The sequence below is a fragment of the Helicoverpa armigera genome, chromosome 29, assembly GCF_030705265.1.
Source record: "Helicoverpa armigera isolate CAAS_96S chromosome 29, ASM3070526v1, whole genome shotgun sequence".
In the NCBI taxonomy this organism is placed as follows: domain Eukaryota; kingdom Metazoa; phylum Arthropoda; class Insecta; order Lepidoptera; family Noctuidae; genus Helicoverpa; species Helicoverpa armigera.
Genome location: NC_087148.1, coordinates 3,910,129 through 3,934,368, shown reverse-complemented (window position 1 = coordinate 3,934,368; position 24,240 = coordinate 3,910,129). Strand labels below are relative to the sequence as shown.

Genomic DNA, 24,240 nt, shown 5'->3' with positions numbered 1-24,240 from the left:
CAAAAAAATGTAATTAAAAAAGTCTCTGGTTTTTGAAAGTCAATTTTAAAGTCCTAAAAATGATTATTTTCCTTTGTGAAGAACCTGCCTCGCCACTTAAAAAAACTCTAAGACCGCTTTCACACTAGCGGATTTTCCGCTCCGTACATTTCACTCAAAATATGATCAGATTTTACACATTTTGTAATCATTTTTTACCTTTTTTTTCAGCTATAGTCTTCGAGGACATTCCAAGCAATCGTTTCGGGCTAACTCGAGAACAGTGCCTATACATTTACGGCGGTCTCATCGGAATCTGCATAGTGTTTACGTGGAACAAACTCGTCATATTCTACAATACTTGTATTAAAGCTTCTGTTACGCTGCATGATAATATGTTTAGGTAAGTTATTTTGTTGATTTGACTGGGAAATTGAGTTGTATTATTATTTTTATAGGCCTAGGCTTGATCAAAAATTCTCTGCTGTGCTTTAGAAGCTGTTCGAGATTTCGTATGTATGTTGATGCTACCACACAGCCTATGTCCATGGTGATTTTACCTAAATCTGATTAGCGAGTAGCAATATAAACAAATAAACTCACCCACGCATATAAAACCTTATAAGCTGTTCCACGTGGTTTTTTCCGAATTCTGGTAAAAACTCTTCTCGCACTCAGATGAAAACATCTATTTTCATATTTTATTTTTTCTATAGATTTAATAATAATAATTTTAGTTGTAAGTTTTATTTTATTTTGCTGTGCCCTACAGGGTCCACAATTGTACCTAGCTCTAAGCCTAATTGTAACACCTACTTTACACATTGTGGAATGCAAATAAATAATATGAATATGAATATGAAAAAATAAATTATGTGAACTTTCTTACCAGGTACTATCTGAGTACCAAATATCATTGAAATTGGTTACGTAGTTTAGTAGGTAATATCTTCAATCAGGAAGCTTGTTTAATTAATTCACGGATAATCACGTATATTTTCTTCCAAAAAACAACAATCATACGTTATATAATATTTCAAATAACTGTTGACAGTGCTATCTTCTACTAACATTATATAGTACAAAGACATACATAGTTATTTTTGCTTTGATATTATTATTGAGAATACATTTTCCAAGTAGTTTTGTCGTGAAATTCAGAGAAACAGAAAAGTTACTTTCATATTAAAATAACTATTTCTTCCCACAGGGGTGTAACCAGTGCACCGATGTGGTTCTTCCACCACAATCCATCAGGTCGCATACTGAACAGGTTCTCCAAGGATATGGGACAAGTTGACACACTGCTACCAGTTGCTTTGGTCGACTGTCTTGGGGTGAGTTTCACTTAATTAAGTTGAAAACTTACTACTAACTTTAACACTTAAAATAAAATTGTTCACGCATAATTATTCGCGAACAAAAATGTTTAGTGTGAGTCCACAGCCAATACATAAGTTTTTATTAATTTATTTTTTTAATAACAAGGTACACCAACGACATTTTTACAAATTAACTTTATTCGCACACAAAGGTTGGATGATTAAGATGCATTTTGAAATTTCGAAAATTTCCATTTGCAGATGCTCAATCTTATTGGTTTTGAAGTCACTGTAAAATTAGACATTACTTACTACAAAACGCTATTTCTCATCATTATGTCCGATTCGCTATTTGCATTTATCTGCTAATAAACAAGATTCCACGGGTATACGGCACTGTGACACACACAAATGTATCTTCTGGTGTACTCGCTCTAGCAAACAGTAACACATTGCGTGCGAACATTACTAAAATGTCCGCGAAATTGCACCCTTTGTGCGAAAACATATGCTAGATGTGAACTCGCGCCACATAGTTTGTTCGCGAACAAATGTGCGCGAAGAGTTTTGGTAGGAGTTGTACTTACCAATTTCTACTTTTTCTCCTACAGTTTTTCCTAGAAGTAATAGCGATCCTGGTGGTGGTATGCCTGGTGAACTGGTGGCTGCTGCTGCCGACCGCCGTGGTGGCTGTGCTGCTGTTCCTCATGCGGGACCTGTTCCTCAACACCAGCCGGGAGCTCAAGAGGATTGAGGCTATAGGTGAGCATTGTCTACTATCTCCTAGTTCCTGGTGGTGGTATGCCTGGTGAACTGGTGGCTGCTGCTGCCGACCGCCGTGGTGGCTGTGCTGCTGTTCCTCATGCGGGACCTGTTCCTCAACACCAGCCGGGAGCTCAAGAGGATTGAGGCTATAGGTGGGTTTGATGATGAGGGTAGAAAATGAGGAATAATAACGATGTTTTGCTGTTGAAAGAAGGATAAAGAGAAATGAGTTATTAAGTCAAGGAAAGTAAATAAATAAATTAGAAAATAAATAAATAAGATGAAAGTATATGCACACAAACAGAAGAAAATTAATTTTGGTGAAATAAACTTATAGTAGAATCCAACTACATTACAACTGTTGAGCAATAATAATTATTCTCCTCACAACAAGTTTTTCGTTATGTATACTTTGTATGAAACATAATGTTATCTCGTTACATAGGGCATTTCCTATATGTGCTCAGAATTTAGTCACAAACTGCCATTTATTCAAAATTAGAAAAACGTATAATATTCAAATTGGGCTAATAAATCAGCATTTTTTGAAGGTCAAAACAAAAGACAGCCCCCAAAACAACCCCCTTCACCACTTCCTATGTGATTATGCTGGGAAGAAGAAGTGGCGCAACAAACGTCTCAGCCAGCATTGTTTTACCACAACAGTTGATTAATCAAACCTTTTTCCACCACCAGCTCGAAGCCAGTCCCTCAACCACCTCTCAGCGACCGTCTCCGGGCTGACCACCATCAGATCAGCTCGGCAGCACCAGCGGACCTTAGCCAGGGAGTTCGACAAGCAGCAGGATCTTCACTCCTCGGCGTGGACGCTGGTGCTCAGCACCAATAGGGCGTTCGGCTTCTGGATGGACATGCTCTGCTGTGTCTACTTGGCTTTCGTCACATTTAGCTTCTTTCTGTTTGCTGGAGAAGGTAAGAAAATAAAAACTAAAAATTTCTTGCAAGATATCGGGTGGAAGAGGTCATTTAGGCAGTCGCTCCATGTAAAACACTGGTTCTCAGCTGCAAACGCCCGGGTAACTAGGTTGAGGAGGTCAGATAGACAGTCGCTTCATGTAAGATACTGGGTTGAGGAGGTCAGATACATAGTCGCTTTATGTGGAACGACAGCCCTGTCGAGTTGAGCTGGTAACTGGGTTGAGGAGGTCAGATAGACAGTCGCTTCATGTAAGACACTGGGTTGAGGAGTTCAGATAGGCAGTCGCTCCATATAGCACACTGGTACTCAGCTGCATACCGTTAGACTGGAAGCCGGCTCCAGCACACTTGGACAAGGCTAGCCAGATGATGATCAGGTCAGGTCGGCTGTTGGTTGTACAAGCAGCAGGACCTGCACTCCTCGGCGTGGACGCTGGTGCTCAGCACCAATAGGGCGTTCGGCTTCTGGATGGACATGCTCTGCTGTGTCTACTTGGCTTTCGTTACTTTTAGCTTCTTCCTCTTTGCTGGAGAAGGTGAGTAAAACTCCTCATTATTTTATTCCAAGGGTATCTGGTTGCCCGTGTGGGTTGAGGAGGTCAAATAGGCAGTCGCTCTATGTACAACTCTGGTTCTCAGCTGCAAACTCCCGGGTAATTAGGTTGAGGAGATCAGATAGACAGTCCCTCCATGTAAAACTCTGGTTCTCAGCTGCAAACGCTCCAGTTACAAGGTTGAGGAGGTCAGATAGACAGTTGCTTCCTGTAAAACACTGGGTTGAGGATGTCAGATATTAAGTCGCTCCATGTAAAACACTAGGTTGAGGCAATCAGATAGACAGTCGCTCCATATAAGACTGAGTTGAGGAGGTCAGATAGATAGTCGCTTCTTATAAGACCCAGGTTTGAGGAGGTCAGATAGGCAGTCGCTCCATACAAGACACTGGGTTGATAAGGTCAGGTAGGCAGTCGCTCCATATAGCACACTGGTACTCAGCTGCATCCTATTAGACTGGAAGCCGGCTCCAGCACACTTGGGAAAGGCCTAGACAGATGATGATCAGGTCAGGTCGGCTGTTGGTTGTACAAGCAGCAGGACCTGCACTCCTCGGCGTGGACGCTGGTGCTCAGCACCAATAGGGCGTTCGGCTTCTGGATGGACATGCTCTGCTGTGTCTACTTGGCTTTCGTCACATTTAGCTTCTTCCTCTTTGCTGGAGAAGGTGAGTAAAACTCTTCAGTATATATTTCTTGCAAGGGTTGCTCGGGTAACTGGGCTGAGGAAGTCAGATAGGCGGTCGCTCCTTCTAAAACTCTGGTTCTCAGCTGCAAACGCTGGGCTAAGTAGGTTGAGGAAGTCAGATAGACAGTCGCTTCATGTAAGACACTAGGTTGAGGCAATCAGATAGGCAGTCGCTCCATATAAGACACTGGGTTGAGGAGGTCAGCTAGACACTTGGTTGGTACGTCAGATAGGCGATTGCTCCATGTAAAACACTGGGTTGAGAAGGTCAGCAAGTCAGTCGCTTCATATAAGACACTGGGTGGAGGAGATCAGATAGACAGTCGCTCCATATAGCACACTGGTACTCAGCTACCTCCTATTAGACTGGAAGCCGGCTCCACAGTTGGGAAAGTCCTAGCCAGATGATGATCAGGTCAGGTCGTCTGTTGGTTGTACAAGCAGCAGGACCTTCACTCCTCGGCGTGGACGCTGGTGCTCAGCACCAATAGGGCGTTCGGCTTCTGGATGGACATGCTCTGCTGTGTCTACTTGGCTTTCGTCACATTTAGCTTCTTCCTATTTGCTGGAGAAGGTGAGTAAAACTTTTTATATATTTCTTGCAAGGGGTAACTGGGTTGAGGAGGTCAGATAGACAGTCGCTCCAAGTAAAACTCTGGTTCTCAACTTCAAACGCCCGGATAATTAGGTTGAGGAGGTCAGATAGGCAGTCGCTCCATTTAAGACACTGGGTTGAGTAGATCAGATAGACAGTCGCTTCATGTAAGACACCGGGTTAAGGAGGTCATGTAGACAGTCGCTTCATATAAGACACTGGGTTGAGGAGGTCAGACAGACAGTCGCTACATGTAAGACACTAGGTTGAGGCAATCAGATAGACAGTCGCTTCATGTAAAACACAGCGTTAGGAGTTCAGATAGGCAGTCGCTCCATATAGCACACTGGTACTCAGCTACATCCTATTAGACTGGAAGCCATCTCCAACACGTTGGGAAAGTCCTAGACAGATGATGATCAGGTCAGGTCGGTTGTACAAGCAGCAGGACCTTCACTCGTCGGCGTGGACGCTGGTGCTCAGCACCAATAGGGCGTTCGGCTTCTGGATGGACATGCTCTGCTGTGTCTACTTGGCTTTCGTCACTTTTAGCTTCTTCCTCTTTGCTGGAGAAGGTGCGTAAAACTCTTCATTATATATTTCTTGCGATACATCATACCCCTATTGCATTGCCCTGGTAACTGGGTTGAGGAGGTCAGATAGACAGTCGCTTCATGTGGCACACTGGTACTCAGCTGCATCCCGGGTAACTGGGTGGAGGAGTTCAGATAGACAGTCGCTTCATGTAAGACATTAGGTTGAGGAGGACAGGTAGACAGTCTCTTCATATGACACACTGGGTTGAGGAGGTCAGATAGACAGTCGCGTCATGTAAGACACTGAGAAGAGGAGGTTAGATAGACAGTCGCTCCATATAAGACTGAGTTGAGGAGGTCAGATAGACAGTCGCTTTATAAGACCCTGGGTTGAGGAGATCAGATAGACAGTCGCTCCATATAGCACACTGGTACTCAGCTGCATCCCGTTAGACTGGAAGCCGACTCCAACACAGTTGGTCAAGGCTAGGCAGATGATGATCAGGTCAGGTCGGCTGTTGGTTGTACAAGCAGCAGGACCTGCACTCCTCGGCGTGGACGCTGGTGCTCAGCACCAATAGGGCGTTCGGCTTCTGGATGGACATGCTCTGCTGTGTCTACTTGGCTTTCGTCACTTTTAGCTTCTTTCTCTTTGCTGGAGAAGGTATGATATAAAAATAATTGTATAGTAACTTATTTACTTTCGTTGTTAGGATCTTTTTTTTTTTTTTTAATCGACGTAAAATCATCAAATGACCCCTCCCGCTGTGGGTTAGCAGCGGTGAGGGAGTGTCAGACTCTTACTGACTAAAATCGTCGTGTTCCGTCATAGGCCTTTTATGTACCAGGGCCGCGGTATCTCTTTCGAACAACCCGCAGCCCCGGCAGGCCTTGGCCCTGCTGGGCCCCGCTGGGGTTGCTGACGTCTCTTTGAGGAGCGCGTGGAACAACGCGCGCCGTCGACACGGGTCTGTCGTCTAGGAAGACAGAGGGACGATGAGCCACCCGAACTCACCGCCCACAGACCCACGCCTACGGTGGCCGGGAGTCATCTCGCGACACCCGGCGCCCATGGTGTCTACCTGGTCCAGCGCGGCGGCCGGGATGAGAGGTGCGAACTCTCTGACGGCATCCCATTCCCTCTCGCCCCGGACCATGGCCTGAACCAGGGCCGGACGCGAGAGGTCGCCGCCGCCCAAAGCCTCGACGAGGACCCGGCGGTGCCCTTCCCATGCGGGGCACACCTGGACTGTGTGGTCCACCGTGTCCTCGGGGCTGTCCGCACAATGGTGACACCCGGGCGCCTCCTCACGACCGATGCGGTGCAGGTACCTCCCGAAACAACCGTGTCCGGTGAGGACCTGCGTCATGCGGTACGTGAGGGCGCCGTGACTCCTCCCGAGCCACTCCTCAAAGAGGGGACTTACCGCCACGATGGTGGCGTGCCCTGCACTGGGTTGCGATAGTCGCTCCCTCCAGGCCACCATGAGATCGCGCCGGAGCTCCTCCCGCTGCGCGACAACTTGCCGCGGCAACGGGGTTTCTCCCCGGCGCTGAGCCTCCTCGCGCCAGTCGTACAGGCGCAAGAAGACCCTCGCCTCCAGATCCCACGGTGGCAGTCCAGCGAGTAGGCCAGCTGCTTCGCGGGAGATCGTGCGGTACCCCCGGATTAGCCTAATGGCTATCACCCTTTGGGGCACGTTCAGGTAGTGCACAGCCCGTGGCCGTGCCGAACGTGCCCATACCGGGGCCCCGTAAAGGGCCATGGACCGCATGACCCCCGCGTAGAGTTTACGGCAGGGGGCGTTTGGGCCTCCCAGGTTGGGCAGGAGCCGCTTGAATGCAGCACCTGCCTTCTCCAGTTTGGGGCCCAAACGTCGGAAGTGCTCGACGAAGCTCCACCGGCCGTCGAGGACGAGTCCCAGGTACTTCATCGCCCTCTCGACGCCGATGGTAGCCCCCCCCACCGTGACTTGGGAGCCTGAAGGTGGCGCGTTCCGAAGCCCATGAAAGCACATGGCCTCGGATTTGTGCAAGGCCACCTCCAGTCCCAGCAGCTGGATCCTCTCGATGACTATCGCAACCCCGCGCGTCATTATGTCGGCCGCCTCCTGGTGCGACCTCCCTTGTGCCAGAACCAGCGTGTCGTCAGCGTAGCAGACCACGCTGACGCCGCTAGGGAGGTCGGCGCGCAGCACCAGTCGTAGCCGATGTTCCACAAGAGCGGCCCCAGTACCGACCCTGCGGAACACCGCACGACATCTCTCGCCGGTTCCATTCCCCGTTGTGACCAGGGTAAATGATGGACCTATCCGACAGATAGGCCTCGACCACGCGACGAAGGTAGGTCGGCACCCGGTGATACCGGAGTGCCTCCCTGATGCAACTCCAGGGAAGGGTGTTGAAGGCGTTGGCGATGTCGAGAGACACCGCCAAGACGACCCCGGGACACAGCATCCCCCGTCGTGAGAGCTCTCACGCGCATGATGGCGTCCACCGTTGAGCGCCCCTTGCGGAAACCGAACTGGTGGTCCGCAAGGTCCGGCCCTATCCCCCCAAGGTGCGCGACGAGGCGGTGTGCGACAACTCGCTCAAAGAGCTTGCCCACCTCGTCGAGCAACACGATAGGCCGGTATGCGGACGGAGAGTCCGCAGGGCGCCCCGGCTTCCGTATGAGGACCAGTTTCCCTGTCTTCCAACGAAGTGGGAACTGGCCCCTCTCCAAACATGCTTCGTTGTTAGGATCTGCCTTAGCATTTTCCACACTGTTACCAGGGAATAGGGACAAATGAAAATTAATTAATTTAGTGTCCCTTATTTATCTTGCAAGGTCAAAATCTTTATTATAATTTTGATTACCAAAAATCATTTTTGCCAAATCTTATTTAAATGATTTTATAAATAGCTAAGACTACCTTAAAATAAGAACATCTTTATAAGATACCTTTAAAATTATTATTTGTTGTTAGAATGCAAGTTTTCAATGCCTATTTGTTGGTTACCTGATTGTTCCAAACTTTGCAAAATAAATACTTTCTTCTTCTTTCTCCTGCCCTGTTCCCAAATTTTACTTGGGGTCGGCGCAATATGTCATTTTCTTCCATTTTCCCCTGTCACTCGTCAAAAAATAAATATATAAAAAAAACAGTCTTACAAATAAACATACAGAAACTGTAGTAATTTTTTCTATTTCAGACACACTGGGAGGTAACGTGGGTTTAGCCATAACGCAAGTGATAGGTCTAGTCGGCATGTGCCAGTACGGCATGCGGCAGACCGCAGAGGTCGAGAATCAGATGACGTCGGTGAGTATTGCGCAAAGTTGCGCAAAAGTTTTAAGTGTTGCGCAACGGTTTTTAAGTTTTGCGCAAAGATTTTTGAATTTGTGCAGAGTTATTTATATAACGCGATTAAATATTTAATTTATAATCTCTTTTATTAGTACATTGATACAAAAAAAAATCCGCTTTACAAACGGACCAGCCAGTCCATTCAGCGTGATTACATACTTTAAAGACTAAATTAAGTTAATCTTAAAAGTATGGACATAGAACGGACTGGCTAATGTGTAACTGTATTCACGCACTTTGGTCTATATTACAATGTAAGCACTGCGAAAACCAATTAGGTATATTGGAAAGCAAGCTTACTAAACATTTATCTGTTTGGCATTGCGCTAATCTTCTTCCACTGCGCTAACATTTGCACCGTTGCGCAACATATTAAACCTTAAATTAGCCTAGCAATAACGTTGTCAATTAATTTCAGGTGGAAAGGATATTAGAATACACAAACCTCCCCGCGGAGAAACCGGTAGAAGTGGATAAAGAGGCTCTGAGGAAAGAGCATCCTAATCTCGACTTTGAGAAATGGCCTACTCAAGGTAAGATAATATACTTACTGTGAAATTGCTATTATTTTAGTACTATGTGCTACATAAAACAACATGCTATTATTACAGCGCCTATCAAAAGTCCTATATAGTTTTTAGGATGTTTGCGTATTTTATGTTTTGTCTATAAAAATATTTAAAAAATATGTTGTAGCTGTTTCCCCACGTTTTGGTAGACTACACTTCTCGGACCCGAATTAAATATGCTTGAATATAGGGGTATAGCTTTATAAAACTTTCCCCGGGAGAAATGAGCTTAACTTTCCAACAATGCAACAATTTTTCAAATCAGTTCAGTAGTTTCAAAACACAAACAATTTTTTTCCTGTCTATAATATTAGCAAAAACGGTGACTCTATTTTGCCTATAACTTTAGTACAAACAAATAAAAAAAAATGACAATCAAAATTAGGAATACGAAAACAATAGATGGTTGTTATAAAAAACTTACCTCTTCCAGGCGAGATAGTATTCGAGGACGTATCCCTGGAATACGAGAAGCCGCCCGGCGTGACCGGCGAGCCGGCCTACGCCATCAAGGGCGTCAACTTCACCGTCAGGCCGGCTGAGAAGGTGGCTGTCGTCGGACGTACGGGGGCCGGGAAGAGTTCGCTGCTTAGCGCGCTGTTTAGGTAAGGGATTTAATTTATTTATTTAATGCAGTGGTCAAGTGTGTGGATGTTTTATTCTAGGAAAGCAGCTGTGTGTATATGTTCTTCTCGGTACTCTGTATGACTTACGTATGATTCTTTGGGTAAGTTAACCTACGAGATCAAGGGCGTCAACTTCACCGTCAGACCCGCTGAGAAGGTCGCCGTCGTCGGACGTACTGGGGCCGGGAAGAGCTCGCTGCTTAGTGCGTTGTTTAGGTAAGGGATTTCATTTATTTTTATTTAATGGATGTTTTGTGTGTGGATGTTTTATTTTAGGAAAGCAGCTGTGTGTATATGTTCTTCTCGGTACTCTGTATGACTTACGTATTATTCTTTGGGTAAGTTATCCTACGAGATCAAGGGCGTCAACTTCACCGTCAGACCGGCTGAGAAGGTGGCCGTCGTCGGCCGTACTGGGGCCGGGAAGAGCTCGCTGCTTAGCGCGTTGTTTAGGTAAGTGGTATAACTAAACTATATACTCTAAAATATAGTAAATTGCTTCATCTCAGGAAAGCAGGTGAGCTATATTAGTTTGTGTATAGTTGTGTCTTCAACCTTCCCTTCTCTGACCTTCAATCTTCCCCATTGTGAGCTCCAACGAAAGAGAAAAAGAAAAAGGAAAGAGCTCGTTACTTAGTGCACTGTTTAGGGTAAGTGGTATAAGGGGATAGATGTTTTGTACTAGAAAAGCAGCCTCATGTGTATAAACTGACGTTCGACAGCCTATTTTTGACTTATTAAATCCCCCATTGTGATATTCTAACATTCAATCTTCCCATTTTGACTTCCAACTACGCACGTTTTGATCACCTATCTTTAACATTGATGGCCCAAGGTCCCAATTCTGAGCCAGTCAGACTTTGTAAATTTTTTTGCGCAGACGGAAAGGTGCATCTTAATAGGGTATTACATGCATTTTTGAAATATATCTTAAATAAATTCTTTAGTCTTAATATATCTCTAAAAAATAAAAAATATTTTTTTTCTCACGTTATGTACGAATATAAATTAATTGTTTTATCATAATTTCAAATTTCGCGCGTATTTCGCGAAAACGCGGCACACAACGGACGCCATGATTGTTTTTTGGTCATGACGTCATTACGTTAGTAAACAAACTACAGCTGTCAGTAATACATATTTTGATATGTATTGAAAATTTTAACTGACACTTTTGTTTACTACCGTAATGACGTCATTAGCATGGCGGCGACATTTCGTAGCGTTCAAAGACAGATAAAAAAACCTAAAAACTTTAAACTGCAATAAAAAATATATTTATGTACCTTACGAAGTGAAACTAACATTTCCCGATTGCTTTTCCTCTAAACAATCATTGTAATACACTTTTAATTTTTTTCTCATCTAGACTAAAATACCCTATTGCCTCACTTTTTGCCTACCCGACTTTTCGACCGCACTCACTCTGACACTCGACCTTTGGTATTTGCCCTTTAGTGACTATAATCGCATCTTAAATCATAAAATGTAGGTAAATAGGGCTGGCATATACTTCGGTCAAAGGATATGCATTGCCATCCAGCGTGGCAATGCAGCCAGCCTTTTGGGCACGATCCCAGCTGACAGCGATGCGGATGAATATTTTGATACCTAGTTTTAATATTTCCCTATTATATGTTTAATTATAATTTATGGTACATAGGATAGTTTTGAAAAGCCAGCGTTGTGAAAGTTAAATGTAGAAATGACACTGAAAGTATTTTTCAGCGATCTTAAAGTTCAAAATCCCTTTTTTCCTATCAGACTAGCTCGCGTGTCTCGTGTGCGTGTCTCGTGTTGTGTCGGGCCTCCCCAACTTTTCCATCTTCTCTATTGTGACATTCGCCTTTTAATGGCTTTTCCACTACATAATTGAGTGACTTCTAAAATCGTCAAATGCATACAGGAATGTCATAAAAAGCCTACGTTCTGGAAGCTATAAGAATGACGTTTAAAGAGTGTTTTTTTTTTGTTGAGTTGGGAGATAATCCCTCCCGCGGTGGGTTCAGCGCATAAGAGTGTCTTTGACTATCACCGACTAAGATCCAACTTTGTTCCTTTTGGACCCCTTTCGGCACCTTCAAAAATGGCTCTTGAAATAACTGTTTTCCTCCCTTTTTTTCATAGACTGGCCCGCGTGTCGGGCTCCGTGAAAGTGGACGGCGTGTCAGCTCAGACAGTGGGGCTCCGCGCGTGGCGCTCGCGGCTGTGCGCGTTGCCGCAGCGTCCTGCGTTATTCACCTCTTTAGGCCTTCCCAAGCTCTCCACCTCATACTTTCTGCCTTTCGACCTGTGACATTTGCCCTTTAGGGACTATTTCAACTTGACATTAGAATGATCTTTACTTTCAATGGTGATTTTCACTCTCGAATGACCTCTAAAATTATCAAATTGAGATCCTCCTCCTTTTTGGGAAGTCGGTTAAAAAAATCCCATTTTTTGACAGTTTTATATAAAAATGTCACTTTAAAAGTGATTTTCAGCCCTCCCAAAGTACAGAATTTTGCCATTTTGTTGATAAATTATCCCCTTTTTCTCTCAGATTAGCCCGTGTCTCCGGTTCCGTGAAAGTGGACGGCGTGTCGGCGCAAACAGTGGGGCTCCGCGCGTGGCGCTCGCGGCTGTGCGCGTAGCCGCAGCGTCCTGCGTTATTCACCTTTATGATTGCCTTCCCTACTTTTCGACCTCATATTTTCTGCCTTTTGAACCTTTGATATTGGACTATTTCACCTTGACAGTAGAATGATCTTTACTTTCAATGGTGATTTTCACTCTCTAATGACCTCTAAAATGATCAAATTGAGATCCTCCTCCTTTTTTGGGAAGTCGGTTAAAAAAACCCCGTTTTCTTGACAGTTTTATATAAAAATGTCACTTTAGAAGTTATTTTTAGCCATCTTAAAGTAAAGGATTTAGCCATTTTATTGATAAATTACCCTTTTTCTCTCAGATTAGCCCGCGTGTCAGGCTCCGTGAAAGTAGACGGCGTGTCTGCGCAGACGGTAGGGCTCCGCGCGTGGCGCTCGCGGCTGTGCGCGTTGCCGCAGCGTCCTGCGTTATTCGCCGCAGCGCTGCGCGATAATCTCGACCCGGAGGGGCTGTATTCCGATGCTGATATACATAGGGCTTTGGATCAGGTGAGTTATATTTTACAAGATTACGTATATAGGCGATGATTTTTAATAGATAAATCATGCAACTCAAATTTGAAGCATTTTTCGTAGCCCGATTTTTGGGTTAAAACTGCATAAATAGGTCACTTTTCAAACCCAGTCACAACAAACCCAAAACTTTACAAATACAACAAATGTATTTGTTGTACATACATACATACATGCTGTTGATTTGCATCAACATTTGTTCTATTTATAATGTTTTTGTTTAATTTTCTAACTAATACTAGCTGAAGCTTCCGCCATCGTTAAAATTTCTTCGCTCACCTTTGCGCAACACTCACGAACCATTGCGCAAAAAGTAAACAGTTTGCGCAATTTTTACTTTCTTCAACTGATTTTAAATAGAGCTTCGGTTCACCTGGCTATTACATCATTTAAATAAGTTGATTGCGCTTTCAAGGTAACATGACTGACTTTGCTACATTTTATCCAGTTAAACGAAGTGTTTTTCTCTGGACATTTGTGGAACCGCGGGGAACATTTAGTTAAGTATAAATTCGAATTACCTCAAGTCATAACTGATCACCTACCAAACCTTCTCAGGTGGAACTCCAAGAGATGGTGAGCAACATGCCAGCAGGCCTCAACACCAAAGTAGGAGACGGCGGAGGCAACCTCTCCGCGGGACAGAGGCAGCTCATATGTCTGGCGAGAGCCGCGCTCGCTGGCTGTAAAGTGCTCATACTGGATGAGGCGACCGCTAATGTTGATACTGAGTAAGTTACACACACACACACACACACAACCTCTCCGCGGGACAGAGGCAGCTCATATGTCTGGCGAGAGCCGCGCTCGCTGGCTGTAAAGTGCTCATACTGGATGAGGCGACCGCTAATGTTGATACTGAGTAAGTTACACACACACACACACACACAACCTCTCCGCGGGACAGAGGCAGCTCATATGTCTGGCGAGAGCCGCGCTCGCTGGCTGTAAAGTGCTCATACTGGATGAGGCGACCGCTAATGTTGATACTGAGTAAGTTACACACACACACACACACACAACTCTCCGCGGGACAGAGGCAGCTCATATGTCTGGCGAGAGCCGCGCTCGCTGGCTGTAAAGTGCTCATACTGGATGAGGCGACCGCTAATGTTGATACTGAGTAAGTTACACACACACACACACACAACCTCTCCGCGGGACAGAGGCAGCTCATATGTCTGGCGAGAGCCGCGCTCGCTGGCTGTAAAGTGCTCATACTGGATGAGGCGACCGCTAATGTTGATACTGAGTAAGTTACACACACACACACACACAACCTCTCCGCGGGACAGAGGCAGCTCATATGTCTGGCGAGAGCCGCGCTCGCTGGCTGTAAAGTGCTCATACTGGATGAGGCGACCGCTAATGTTGATACTGAGTAAGTTACACACACACACACACACACAACCTCTCCGCGGGACAGAGGCAGCTCATATGTCTGGCGAGAGCCGCGCTCGCTGGCTGTAAAGTGCTCATACTGGATGAGGCGACCGCTAATGTTGATACTGAGTAAGTTACACACACACACACACACACACAACCTCTCCGCGGGACAGAGGCAGCTCATATGTCTGGCGAGAGCCGCGCTCGCTGGCTGTAAAGTGCTCATACTGGATGAGGCGACCGCTAATGTTGATACTGAGTAAGTTACACACACACACACACACACAACCTCTCCGCGGGACAGAGGCAGCTCATATGTCTGGCGAGAGCCGCGCTCGCTGGCTGTAAAGTGCTCATACTGGAAGAGGCGACCGCTAATGTTGATACTGAGTAAGTTACACACACACACACACACACAACTCTCCGCGGGACAGAGGCAGCTCATATGTCTGGCGAGAGCCGCGCTCGCTGGCTGTAAAGTGCTCATACTGGATGAGGCGACCGCTAATGTTGATACTGAGTAAGTTACACACACACACACACACACAACCTCCGCGGGACAGAGGCAGCTCATATGTCTGGCGAGAGCCGCGCTCGCTGGCTGTAAAGTGCTCATACTGGATGAGGCGACCGCTAATGTTGATACTGAGTAAGTTACACACACACACACACACACACAACCTCTCCGCGGGACAGAGGCAGCTCATATGTCTGGCGAGAGCCGCGCTCGCTGGCTGTAAAGTGCTCATACTGGATGAGGCGACCGCTAATGTTGATACTGAGTAAGTTACACACACACACACACACAACCTCTCCGCGGGACAGAGGCAGCTCATATGTCTGGCGAGAGCCGCGCTCGCTGGCTGTAAAGTGCTCATACTGGATGAGGCGACCGCTAATGTTGATACTGAGTAAGTTACACACACACACACACACACACAACCTCTCCGCGGGACAGAGGCAGCTCATATGTCTGGCGAGAGCCGCGCTCGCTGGCTGTAAAGTGCTCATACTGGATGAGGCGACCGCTAATGTTGATACTGAGTAAGTTACACACACACACACACACACAACCTCTCCGCGGGACAGAGGCAGCTCATATGTCTGGCGAGAGCCGCGCTCGCTGGCTGTAAAGTGCTCATACTGGATGAGGCGACCGCTAATGTTGATACTGAGTAAGTTACACACACACACACACACACAACCTCTCCGCGGGACAGAGGCAGCTCATATGTCTGGCGAGAGCCGCGCTCGCTGGCTGTAAAGTGCTCATACTGGATGAGGCGACCGCTAATGTTGATACTGAGTAAGTTACACACACACACACACACACAACTCTCCGCGGGACAGAGGCAGCTCATATGTCTGGCGAGAGCCGCGCTCGCTGGCTGTAAAGTGCTCATACTGGATGAGGCGACCGCTAATGTTGATACTGAGTAAGTTACACACACACACACACACACACAACTCTCCGCGGGACAGAGGCAGCTCATATGGCGAGAGCCGCGCTCGCTGGCTGTAAAGTGCTCATACTGGATGAGGCGACCGCTAATGTTGATACTGAGTAAGTTACACACACACACACACACAACCTCTCCGCGGGACAGAGGCAGCTCATATGTCTGGCGAGAGCCGCGCTCGCTGGCTGTAAAGTGCTCATACTGGATGAGGCGACCGCTAATGTTGATACTGAGTAAGTTACACACACACACACACACACACAACCTCTCCGCGGGACAGAGGCAGCTCATATGTCTGGCGAGAGCCGCGCTCGCTGGCTGTAAAGTGCTCATACTGGATGAGGCGACCGCTAATGTTGATACTGAGTAAGTTACACACACACACACACACACAACCTCTCCGCGGGACAGAGGCAGCTCATATGTCTGGCGAGAGCCGCGCTCGCTGGCTGTAAAGTGCTCATACTGGATGAGGCGACCGCTAATGTTGATACTGAGTAAGTTACACACACACACACACACACACAACCTCTCCGCGGGACAGAGGCAGCTCATATGTCTGGCGAGAGCCGCGCTCGCTGGCTGTAAAGTGCTCATACTGGATGAGGCGACCGCTAATGTTGATACTGAGTAAGTTACACACACACACACACACACACAACCTCTCCGCGGGACAGAGGCAGCTCATATGTCTGGCGAGAGCCGCGCTCGCTGGCTGTAAAGTGCTCATACTGGATGAGGCGACCGCTAATGTTGATACTGAGTAAGTTACACACACACACACACACACAACCTCTCCGCGGGACAGAGGCAGCTCATATGTCTGGCGAGAGCCGCGCTCGCTGGCTGTAAAGTGCTCATACTGGATGAGGCGACCGCTAATGTTGATACTGAGTAAGTTACACACACACACACACACACACAACTCTCCGCGGGACAGAGGCAGCTCATATGTCTGGCGAGAGCCGCGCTCGCTGGCTGTAAAGTGCTCATACTGGATGAGGCGACCGCTAATGTTGATACTGAGTAAGTTACACACACACACACACACACAACTCTCCGCGGGACAGAGGCAGCTCATATGTCTGGCGAGAGCCGCGCTCGCTGGCTGTAAAGTGCTCATACTGGATGAGGCGACCGCTAATGTTGATACTGAGTAAGTTACACACACACACACACACACAACCTCTCCGCGGGACAGAGGCAGCTCATATGTCTGGCGAGAGCCGCGCTCGCTGGCTGTAAAGTGCTCATACTGGATGAGGCGACCGCTAATGTTGATACTGAGTAAGTTACACACACACACACACACACACACAACCTCTCCGCGGGACAGAGGCAGCTCATATGTCTGGCGAGAGCCGCGCTCGCTGGCTGTAAAGTGCTCATACTGGATGAGGCGACCGCTAATGTTGATACTGAGTAAGTTACACACACACACACACACACACACCTCTCCGCGGGACAGAGGCAGCTCATATGTCTGGCGAGAGCCGCGCTCGCTGGCTGTAAAGTGCTCATACTGGATGAGGCGACCGCTAATGTTGATACTGAGTAAGTTACACACACACACACACACAACCTCTCCGCGGGACAGAGGCAGCTCATATGTCTGGCGAGCCGCGCTCGCTGGCTGTAAAGTGCTCATACTGGATGAGGCGACCGCTAATGTTGATACTGAGTAAGTTACACACACACACACACACACAACTCTCCGCGGGACAGAGGCAGCTCATATGTCTGGCGAGAGCCGCGCTCGCTGGCTGTAAAGTGCTCATACTGGATGAGGCGACCGCTAATGTTGATACTGAGTAAGTTACACACACACACACACACACAACCTCTCCGCGGGACAGAGGCAGCTCATATGTCTGGCGAGAGCCGCGCTCGCTGGCTGTAAAGTGCTCATACTGGATGAGGCGACCGCTAATGTTGATACTGAGTAAGTTACACACACACACACACACACACAACTCTCCGCGGGACAGAGGCAGCTCATATGTCTGGCGAGAGCCGCGCTCGCTGGCTGTAAAGTGCTCATACTGGATGAGGCGACCGCTAATGTTGATACTGAGTAAGTTACACACACACACACACACACAACCTCTCCGCGGGACAGAGGCAGCTCATATGTCTGGCGAGAGCCGCGCTCGCTGGCTGTAAAGTGCTCATACTGGATGAGGCGACCGCTAATGTTGATACTGAGTAAGTTACACACACACACACACACACACAACTCTCCGCGGGACAGAGGCAGCTCATATGTCTGGCGAGAGCCGCGCTCGCTGGCTGTAAAGTGCTCATACTGGATGAGGCGACCGCTAATGTTGATACTGAGTAAGTTACACACACACACACACACACACAACCTCTCCGCGGGACAGAGGCAGCTCATATGTCTGGCGAGAGCCGCGCTCGCTGGCTGTAAAGTGCTCATACTGGATGAGGCGACCGCTAATGTTGATACTGAGTAAGTTACACACACACACACACACACAACCTCTCCGCGGGACAGAGGCAGCTCATATGTCTGGCGAGAGCCGCGCTCGCTGGCTGTAAAGTGCTCATACTGGATGAGGCGACCGCTAATGTTGATACTGAGTAAGTTACACACACACACACACACACAACCTCTCCGCGGGACAGAGGCAGCTCATATGTCTGGCGAGAGCCGCGCTCGCTGGCTGTAAAGTGCTCATACTGGATGAGGCGACCGCTAATGTTGATACTGAGTAAGTTACACACACACACACACACACAACCTCTCCGCGGGACAGAGGCAGCTCATATGTCTGGCGAGAGCCGCGCTCGCTGGCTGTAAAGTGCTCATACTGGATGAGGCGACCGCTAATGTTGATACTGAGTAAGTTACACACACACACACACACACAACCTCTCCGCGGGACAGAGGCAGCTCATATGTCTGGCGAGAGCCGCGCTCGCTGGCTGTAAAGTGCTCATACTGGATGAGGCGACCGCTAATGTTGATACTGAGTAAGTTACACACACACACACACACACAACCTCTCCGCGGGACAGAGGCAGCTCATATGTCTGGCGAGAGCCGCGCTCGCTGGCTGTAAAGTGCTCATACTGGATGAGGCGACCGCTAATGTTGATACTGAGTAAGTTACACACACACACACACACACAACCTCTCCGCGGGACAGAGGCAGCTCATATGTCTGGCGAGAGCCGCGCTCGCTGGCTGTAAAGTGCTCATACTGGATGAGGCGACCGCTAATGTTGATACTGAGTAAGTTACACACACACACACACACACAACCTCTCCGCGGGACAGAGGCAGCTCATATGTCTGGCGAGAGCCGCGCTCGCTGGCTGTAAAGTGCTCATACTGGATGAGGCGACCGCTAATGTTGATACTGAGTAAGTTACACACACACACACACACACAACCTCTCCGCGGGACAGAGGCAGCTCATATGTCTGGCGAGAGCCGCGCTCGCTGGCTGTAAAGTGCTCATACTGGATGAGGCGACCGCTAATGTTGATACTGAGTAAGTTACACACACACACACACACACACAACCTCTCCGCGGGACAGAGGCAGCTCATATGTCTGGCGAGAGCCGCGCTCGCTGGCTGTAAAGTGCTCATACTGGATGAGGCGACCGCTAATGTTGATACTGAGTAAGTTACACACACACACACACAACCTCTCCACGAGATTCAAACACATTCTCACACCAGATTTATAGGAAGACCCAATACAATAGTGATATACACACTTGTATTAAAAACAACTAAACTTGAAAACTAATTTCAACTTCACCTTCTTTGATGATGTGATATACATAATGTAAATAAATAAAAATATAATAAAAAAGCCCTTTTTTCCTTATAATTATACATAATGTACTTATGTGTTATATACAACAATATGTGCAAGTATCTAAAATAATTTCTGAGACTCACCTCAGATGGTTTTATTTTCAAATCGCGCGAAATAACTTTGCATTTATGAAGTTAGCATCCACTTTGACTTCTCGCCCATTTCTTCGAACCTTCAGATCATTTGATCGAAGTTGGCCATTGCGGTCATCGCAAAAATTTTAAAAATTATAAAAAATGAATTAATATTTTTTAACATTGCATAGATTATTAAATAATATTTATCGGTTTGCAACATCGTATAGTTGAAGATTTATAAGTATTTTCTTTTCCCCCTGCAGCACGGACAAGCACATACAGCGCACTATCCGCACGAAGTTCGCGCGCTCCACCGTGCTCACCATCGCGCACAGGCTCAACACCGTCATGGACTACGACAGGGTTATCGTCATGGACAAGTCAGTACTTGCATTAGTATCTATACTCCACTGTTCATCAGTATGGACAAGCACATACAGCGCACTATACCTACCCATGAAGTATACAATAATAATAATCATCTGCCTAGCCTTTTCCTAGCTAGTTTGGGTCGGCTTCCAGTCTAATAGGATGCAGCTGAGTACCAGTGTTTTGCAAAGAGTGACTAACTATCTGACCTCCCCAACTCAGTTACCCGGGCAACTCGATATCCCTTGGTAAGACTGACTACCCGTAACAACTGCTAAAGATGTTCAGATGACAGCCGGGACCTACAGTTTATAGTATTTTCTGCAACACGTAAAAGGTCATTATGACAAGATAGTCACCCATCCACGGACGCCAGGCATTGCTTAACTTTCATGAGATCCGCAAGACTTCTACTGAGCCACGGACTCTTCTTATCAGAATAGAGGAAGATTCATGTTCGACTGGTACAATTTAGCAGATTCAGATAGTTTGAGCTTATGGCGACTGTACCTAATAATTCCTCTTTTATTTATATATACTAACCCTACGAACTCTCTTATGTATTTCCCCTATTTACTTCTTCTATGCCCCTTTTTGTACTTCTCTATCTACCCTTATAGTCCTAAGCACACTGTGAGGTGTCTAGGATGAAAAGATAAAGATAGATATAATCATCGGCAAGGATATTGAGCCCTGACCTTCACATGCGCAGACGTGATTTATTAGTTTATTGCCTTAAGTGTACAGTGCGCAAAGCGATCCCCACTCTTCCGTCGAGAGCTCATTATCCGTGCCGATAACTATAGAGAAGTTGCACTCCCATATGTACCTGAATTTGTGCATGTAAATTATATAAATTAGTTTGGTATTTTAACACCAAAATCCACCTGACATCCACCCATTTATTCATTCTATTGCCTAAAGGGGTCGTGTAGCAGAATCAGGACATCCATACGAGTTACTGACTCAAGCCAACGGACAGAGGAAAGACGACAACGCTCCTAGAAACAGATTGCTGTCAAAAACACAGGTGAATCAGGTACACATTGACTTTTCTATGGCGAGATACCACCAAAATATTCGCGAGCAAAAAAAGTAATAATCAATTAGAGCTTATAAATAATTATGTATTTTCGTTTGAATAAACTTATATATAACATATTATTTACATTTTTAAATTGTACAAAACCATTTTAAAAATTGTTATTATAAGAGGTATAAATGTCGGTAGTTATACGCGAACCCTTTACTATTGCGCGTAAACCAATAGATATATTTTTGTGAGTCCCAGTGTCGTACACTGGTGGAATCTCGCCTTAAGATATTGTATTGTTTCTAGTAGATTTCCTTCATGTTTAAATAAAAGACTGAAACTTTCTGGACTTTAAAAATTTACCGTTTGTTAGAACTATAAACATTTACTTTTAAATGTCTGTTGAAAACTGTTGTTGAAATGTTCTGTTGTTGAAATACGGTCCGTTTTGCAGGCACACTTTTTAGACAAGTGTTTAAGCGATTTTTAAGTTTTTGTGGTAATGCTGATAGTCTTTAATATACATATTGTAATAACAGGCCATTTTAGTTTTGTTTCAAAAAATATTTTTGTTTATTAATTCTTACTGATCATTATTTCAAGGTTTTTGATAAAATAGAAAAACCTATACTTTTATAACAAAAATTATCGCAAGTATTTTTTAAAATTACATCATTGTGTTATTTTGAACCTTATTTCTTAGTATCATATTATGAAATGATTATACTTCCAGGCACCACTAGCCATACCTGAGAACTTCACTTACGAGCCGAGTCCCACACAGAGCGATCAGAACAACGAAACTCTAGTGCTGCCCAGAGATAGAATACGGACTTATTCTGGACGGTGAGAATAGTTTATAATAAGTTAGCTTTAAACTAAAATATACGCATCCAAATAAGTTCATCCATGTAGTAAATACGGAGTTGTAGACAGACCCACATAGCGGTCAAACTAATGCTTACTTATTTACCCTTTTTACCCTTTGGGGGTTAATCTTAGTTTTAAAGTAATTATTTGTGCTCCAAAGTTCGCCTTAATATACAACATAATATATGCTTTTTTGCACTTACGCTTCCATGTGAACTTCGTATAGAAAAGAAATTAAAACTAAATGACAAAAATATAAAAAATATATAGTTGAAAAGTATGTAAAGACAAGTATGTATAACAAAAAGAGAATTTTGAAATTTTTACCTACTTTAGCTACTTAATAATTTATCATTTAATAAATATGTCATCTATATTGCTTAAAATACACAAGGCATTGTATTTATAATATTACAGTACCTCATTACATTCATTAGCACATTATTTTATAATGAAAATATATTTTTTCAGTTCTGAATTATCCGAGCCGGAGAGTGGAGGCATTTTCAAGGCTTTGGTGGAACAAACTGGACAAGAAACTGCGGCTTTGCTCTACCAAATGGCTGCAGAGGTATGACATCTCTTTTTTATTTAGCGCAAAAGTTGCGCAGTTTTTGCGCATAGATTGCTCTAAATTGCGCAAACGCTTGCGCATAAATTGCGCAACTTTGTGCGTTTATGTTTTTTGTTAAATACAAAAGTATTATTAAGATGTGTTCCTACACATTTAGTCAGTCCAAAATAGACTCAAACTTACTCTATAGTCAAATTGGTGATTTAAGGTTTTTATATAGTAAGACTCAGCGACTATTGAGCGCTCCCGAGCTTACGCATACAAAGACAATGTGCATGTACATTTACACACACAAGTATGGTTCATCCGCTTTAGTGATATAAAACTTATATATAGTTATTGGCACGAATCTTGAGCTCTGACCTTCACCCGCGCAGAAGTAATTTATTGGGTCCCTTTTGTGGCATGAAGTGAGGCGCGGGGGCGGGCTAAAGCGGTGATTGGCCCGCAGTGCATCGCGTCATAGCCGTCACTCGGGATTGGTTCTCTGCTAATAAATCACTTCTGCTAGGTCAGAGCTCAAGATTCGTGCCGATAACTATACTATTGAATTTTTAAAATCTTTCTTTACAGAGTTACAATAAAATGTTGGAGTCGAAGAAAACCACGTGAAACGCATAGTATAGTGACTTAATACATTCCTTCCAAATGCCCTTTTACATAATGGCTGGCCAATGTAGGCTAGGTCTTATTTATCATCATCCTCCGAGTCTTTTCCCAACTATGTTGGGGTCGTCTTAGCTAGGTCTTATTAATATATGATAAATATTAAGTTTTGCGCAAAACGGCTGGACCGATTTTCTATGAAATTTGATGTGGAGAGAGTTTTATATTTCGGGAAGGTGACAGAATTGAAAATAAGGCTTTAGAGTCTAGATAAGGTAGGTTTTTTTTTTAATTGGAGCTTAATTTTGGAATTTCAAAAATGTCAGGTTAGAGAATATTTAAGTAAAGTCATCTTTTGAGCAATACTTTATAGGTGCTAATTAAAATAGTTATTTTAATATTATGGTGCATTTTTTGTTCATAAAGTAAAAATAATTTCAAAACAAAATACATTTTTTTAAGCGTTAAAATGTACTTTCGAGCTCAAAATACGTGTCATTCTAGCTCAGAAATTCCAAAATTGTTTACCTCAAATTCATTTTGAAAATTAAAAGCTTGTAGGTGCTTTCAAAATCAATATTATTTTGCACATACGTAACTTATCATTGGCCAGCCGAGTAAAAAGGCTTGTTATCAGCGCTGCCATTTTTTGGTAATATTTTTACCACCAGTATTTACTAAAATATTGTAATTATTATACAAATTAATATAATTATGTCAATGCCATTAGTCAATAATTAGTGTCAATTTTAACATGCCTTACGCCTTTGTATAAGTTTCATAGGTTACTGATAAAGTCTCTGATAGTTTATCAGGAACTTATCTGATAGGTAAACTATAACTTCTGATTTCACAGGATTGGAATAGCAATATGAAGAAATTATAAGCAGCCTTTATCTGGCAGATAGCGTTAACTATCAGATAGCTA

At 45.1% G+C, this 24,240-nt stretch overlaps 1 protein-coding gene across 1 annotated transcript in view; it reads left to right on the top strand.

The window, feature by feature from the left end:
- Nucleotides 1-23,345, top strand: part of LOC110383272 (probable multidrug resistance-associated protein lethal(2)03659) — a 77,562-nt gene extending 54,217 nt beyond the window's left edge. Inside the window, exons 20-33 of the mRNA XM_064042612.1 lie at nucleotides 211-382; nucleotides 1,190-1,316; nucleotides 1,913-2,063; nucleotides 2,763-2,999; nucleotides 8,574-8,683; nucleotides 9,147-9,261; nucleotides 9,731-9,902; nucleotides 12,874-13,060; nucleotides 13,643-13,815; nucleotides 20,124-20,240; nucleotides 21,154-21,259; nucleotides 21,996-22,108; nucleotides 22,604-22,703; nucleotides 23,280-23,345. Of these exons, the coding sequence (XP_063898682.1) occupies nucleotides 211-382; nucleotides 1,190-1,316; nucleotides 1,913-2,063; nucleotides 2,763-2,999; nucleotides 8,574-8,683; nucleotides 9,147-9,261; nucleotides 9,731-9,902; nucleotides 12,874-13,060; nucleotides 13,643-13,815; nucleotides 20,124-20,240; nucleotides 21,154-21,259; nucleotides 21,996-22,108; nucleotides 22,604-22,703; nucleotides 23,280-23,318 (1,919 nt within the window). The 3' untranslated portion in view covers nucleotides 23,319-23,345. The remainder of the gene's footprint in view (nucleotides 1-210; nucleotides 383-1,189; nucleotides 1,317-1,912; nucleotides 2,064-2,762; nucleotides 3,000-8,573; nucleotides 8,684-9,146; nucleotides 9,262-9,730; nucleotides 9,903-12,873; nucleotides 13,061-13,642; nucleotides 13,816-20,123; nucleotides 20,241-21,153; nucleotides 21,260-21,995; nucleotides 22,109-22,603; nucleotides 22,704-23,279) is intronic.
- Nucleotides 23,346-24,240: the final 895 nt, after the last annotated feature.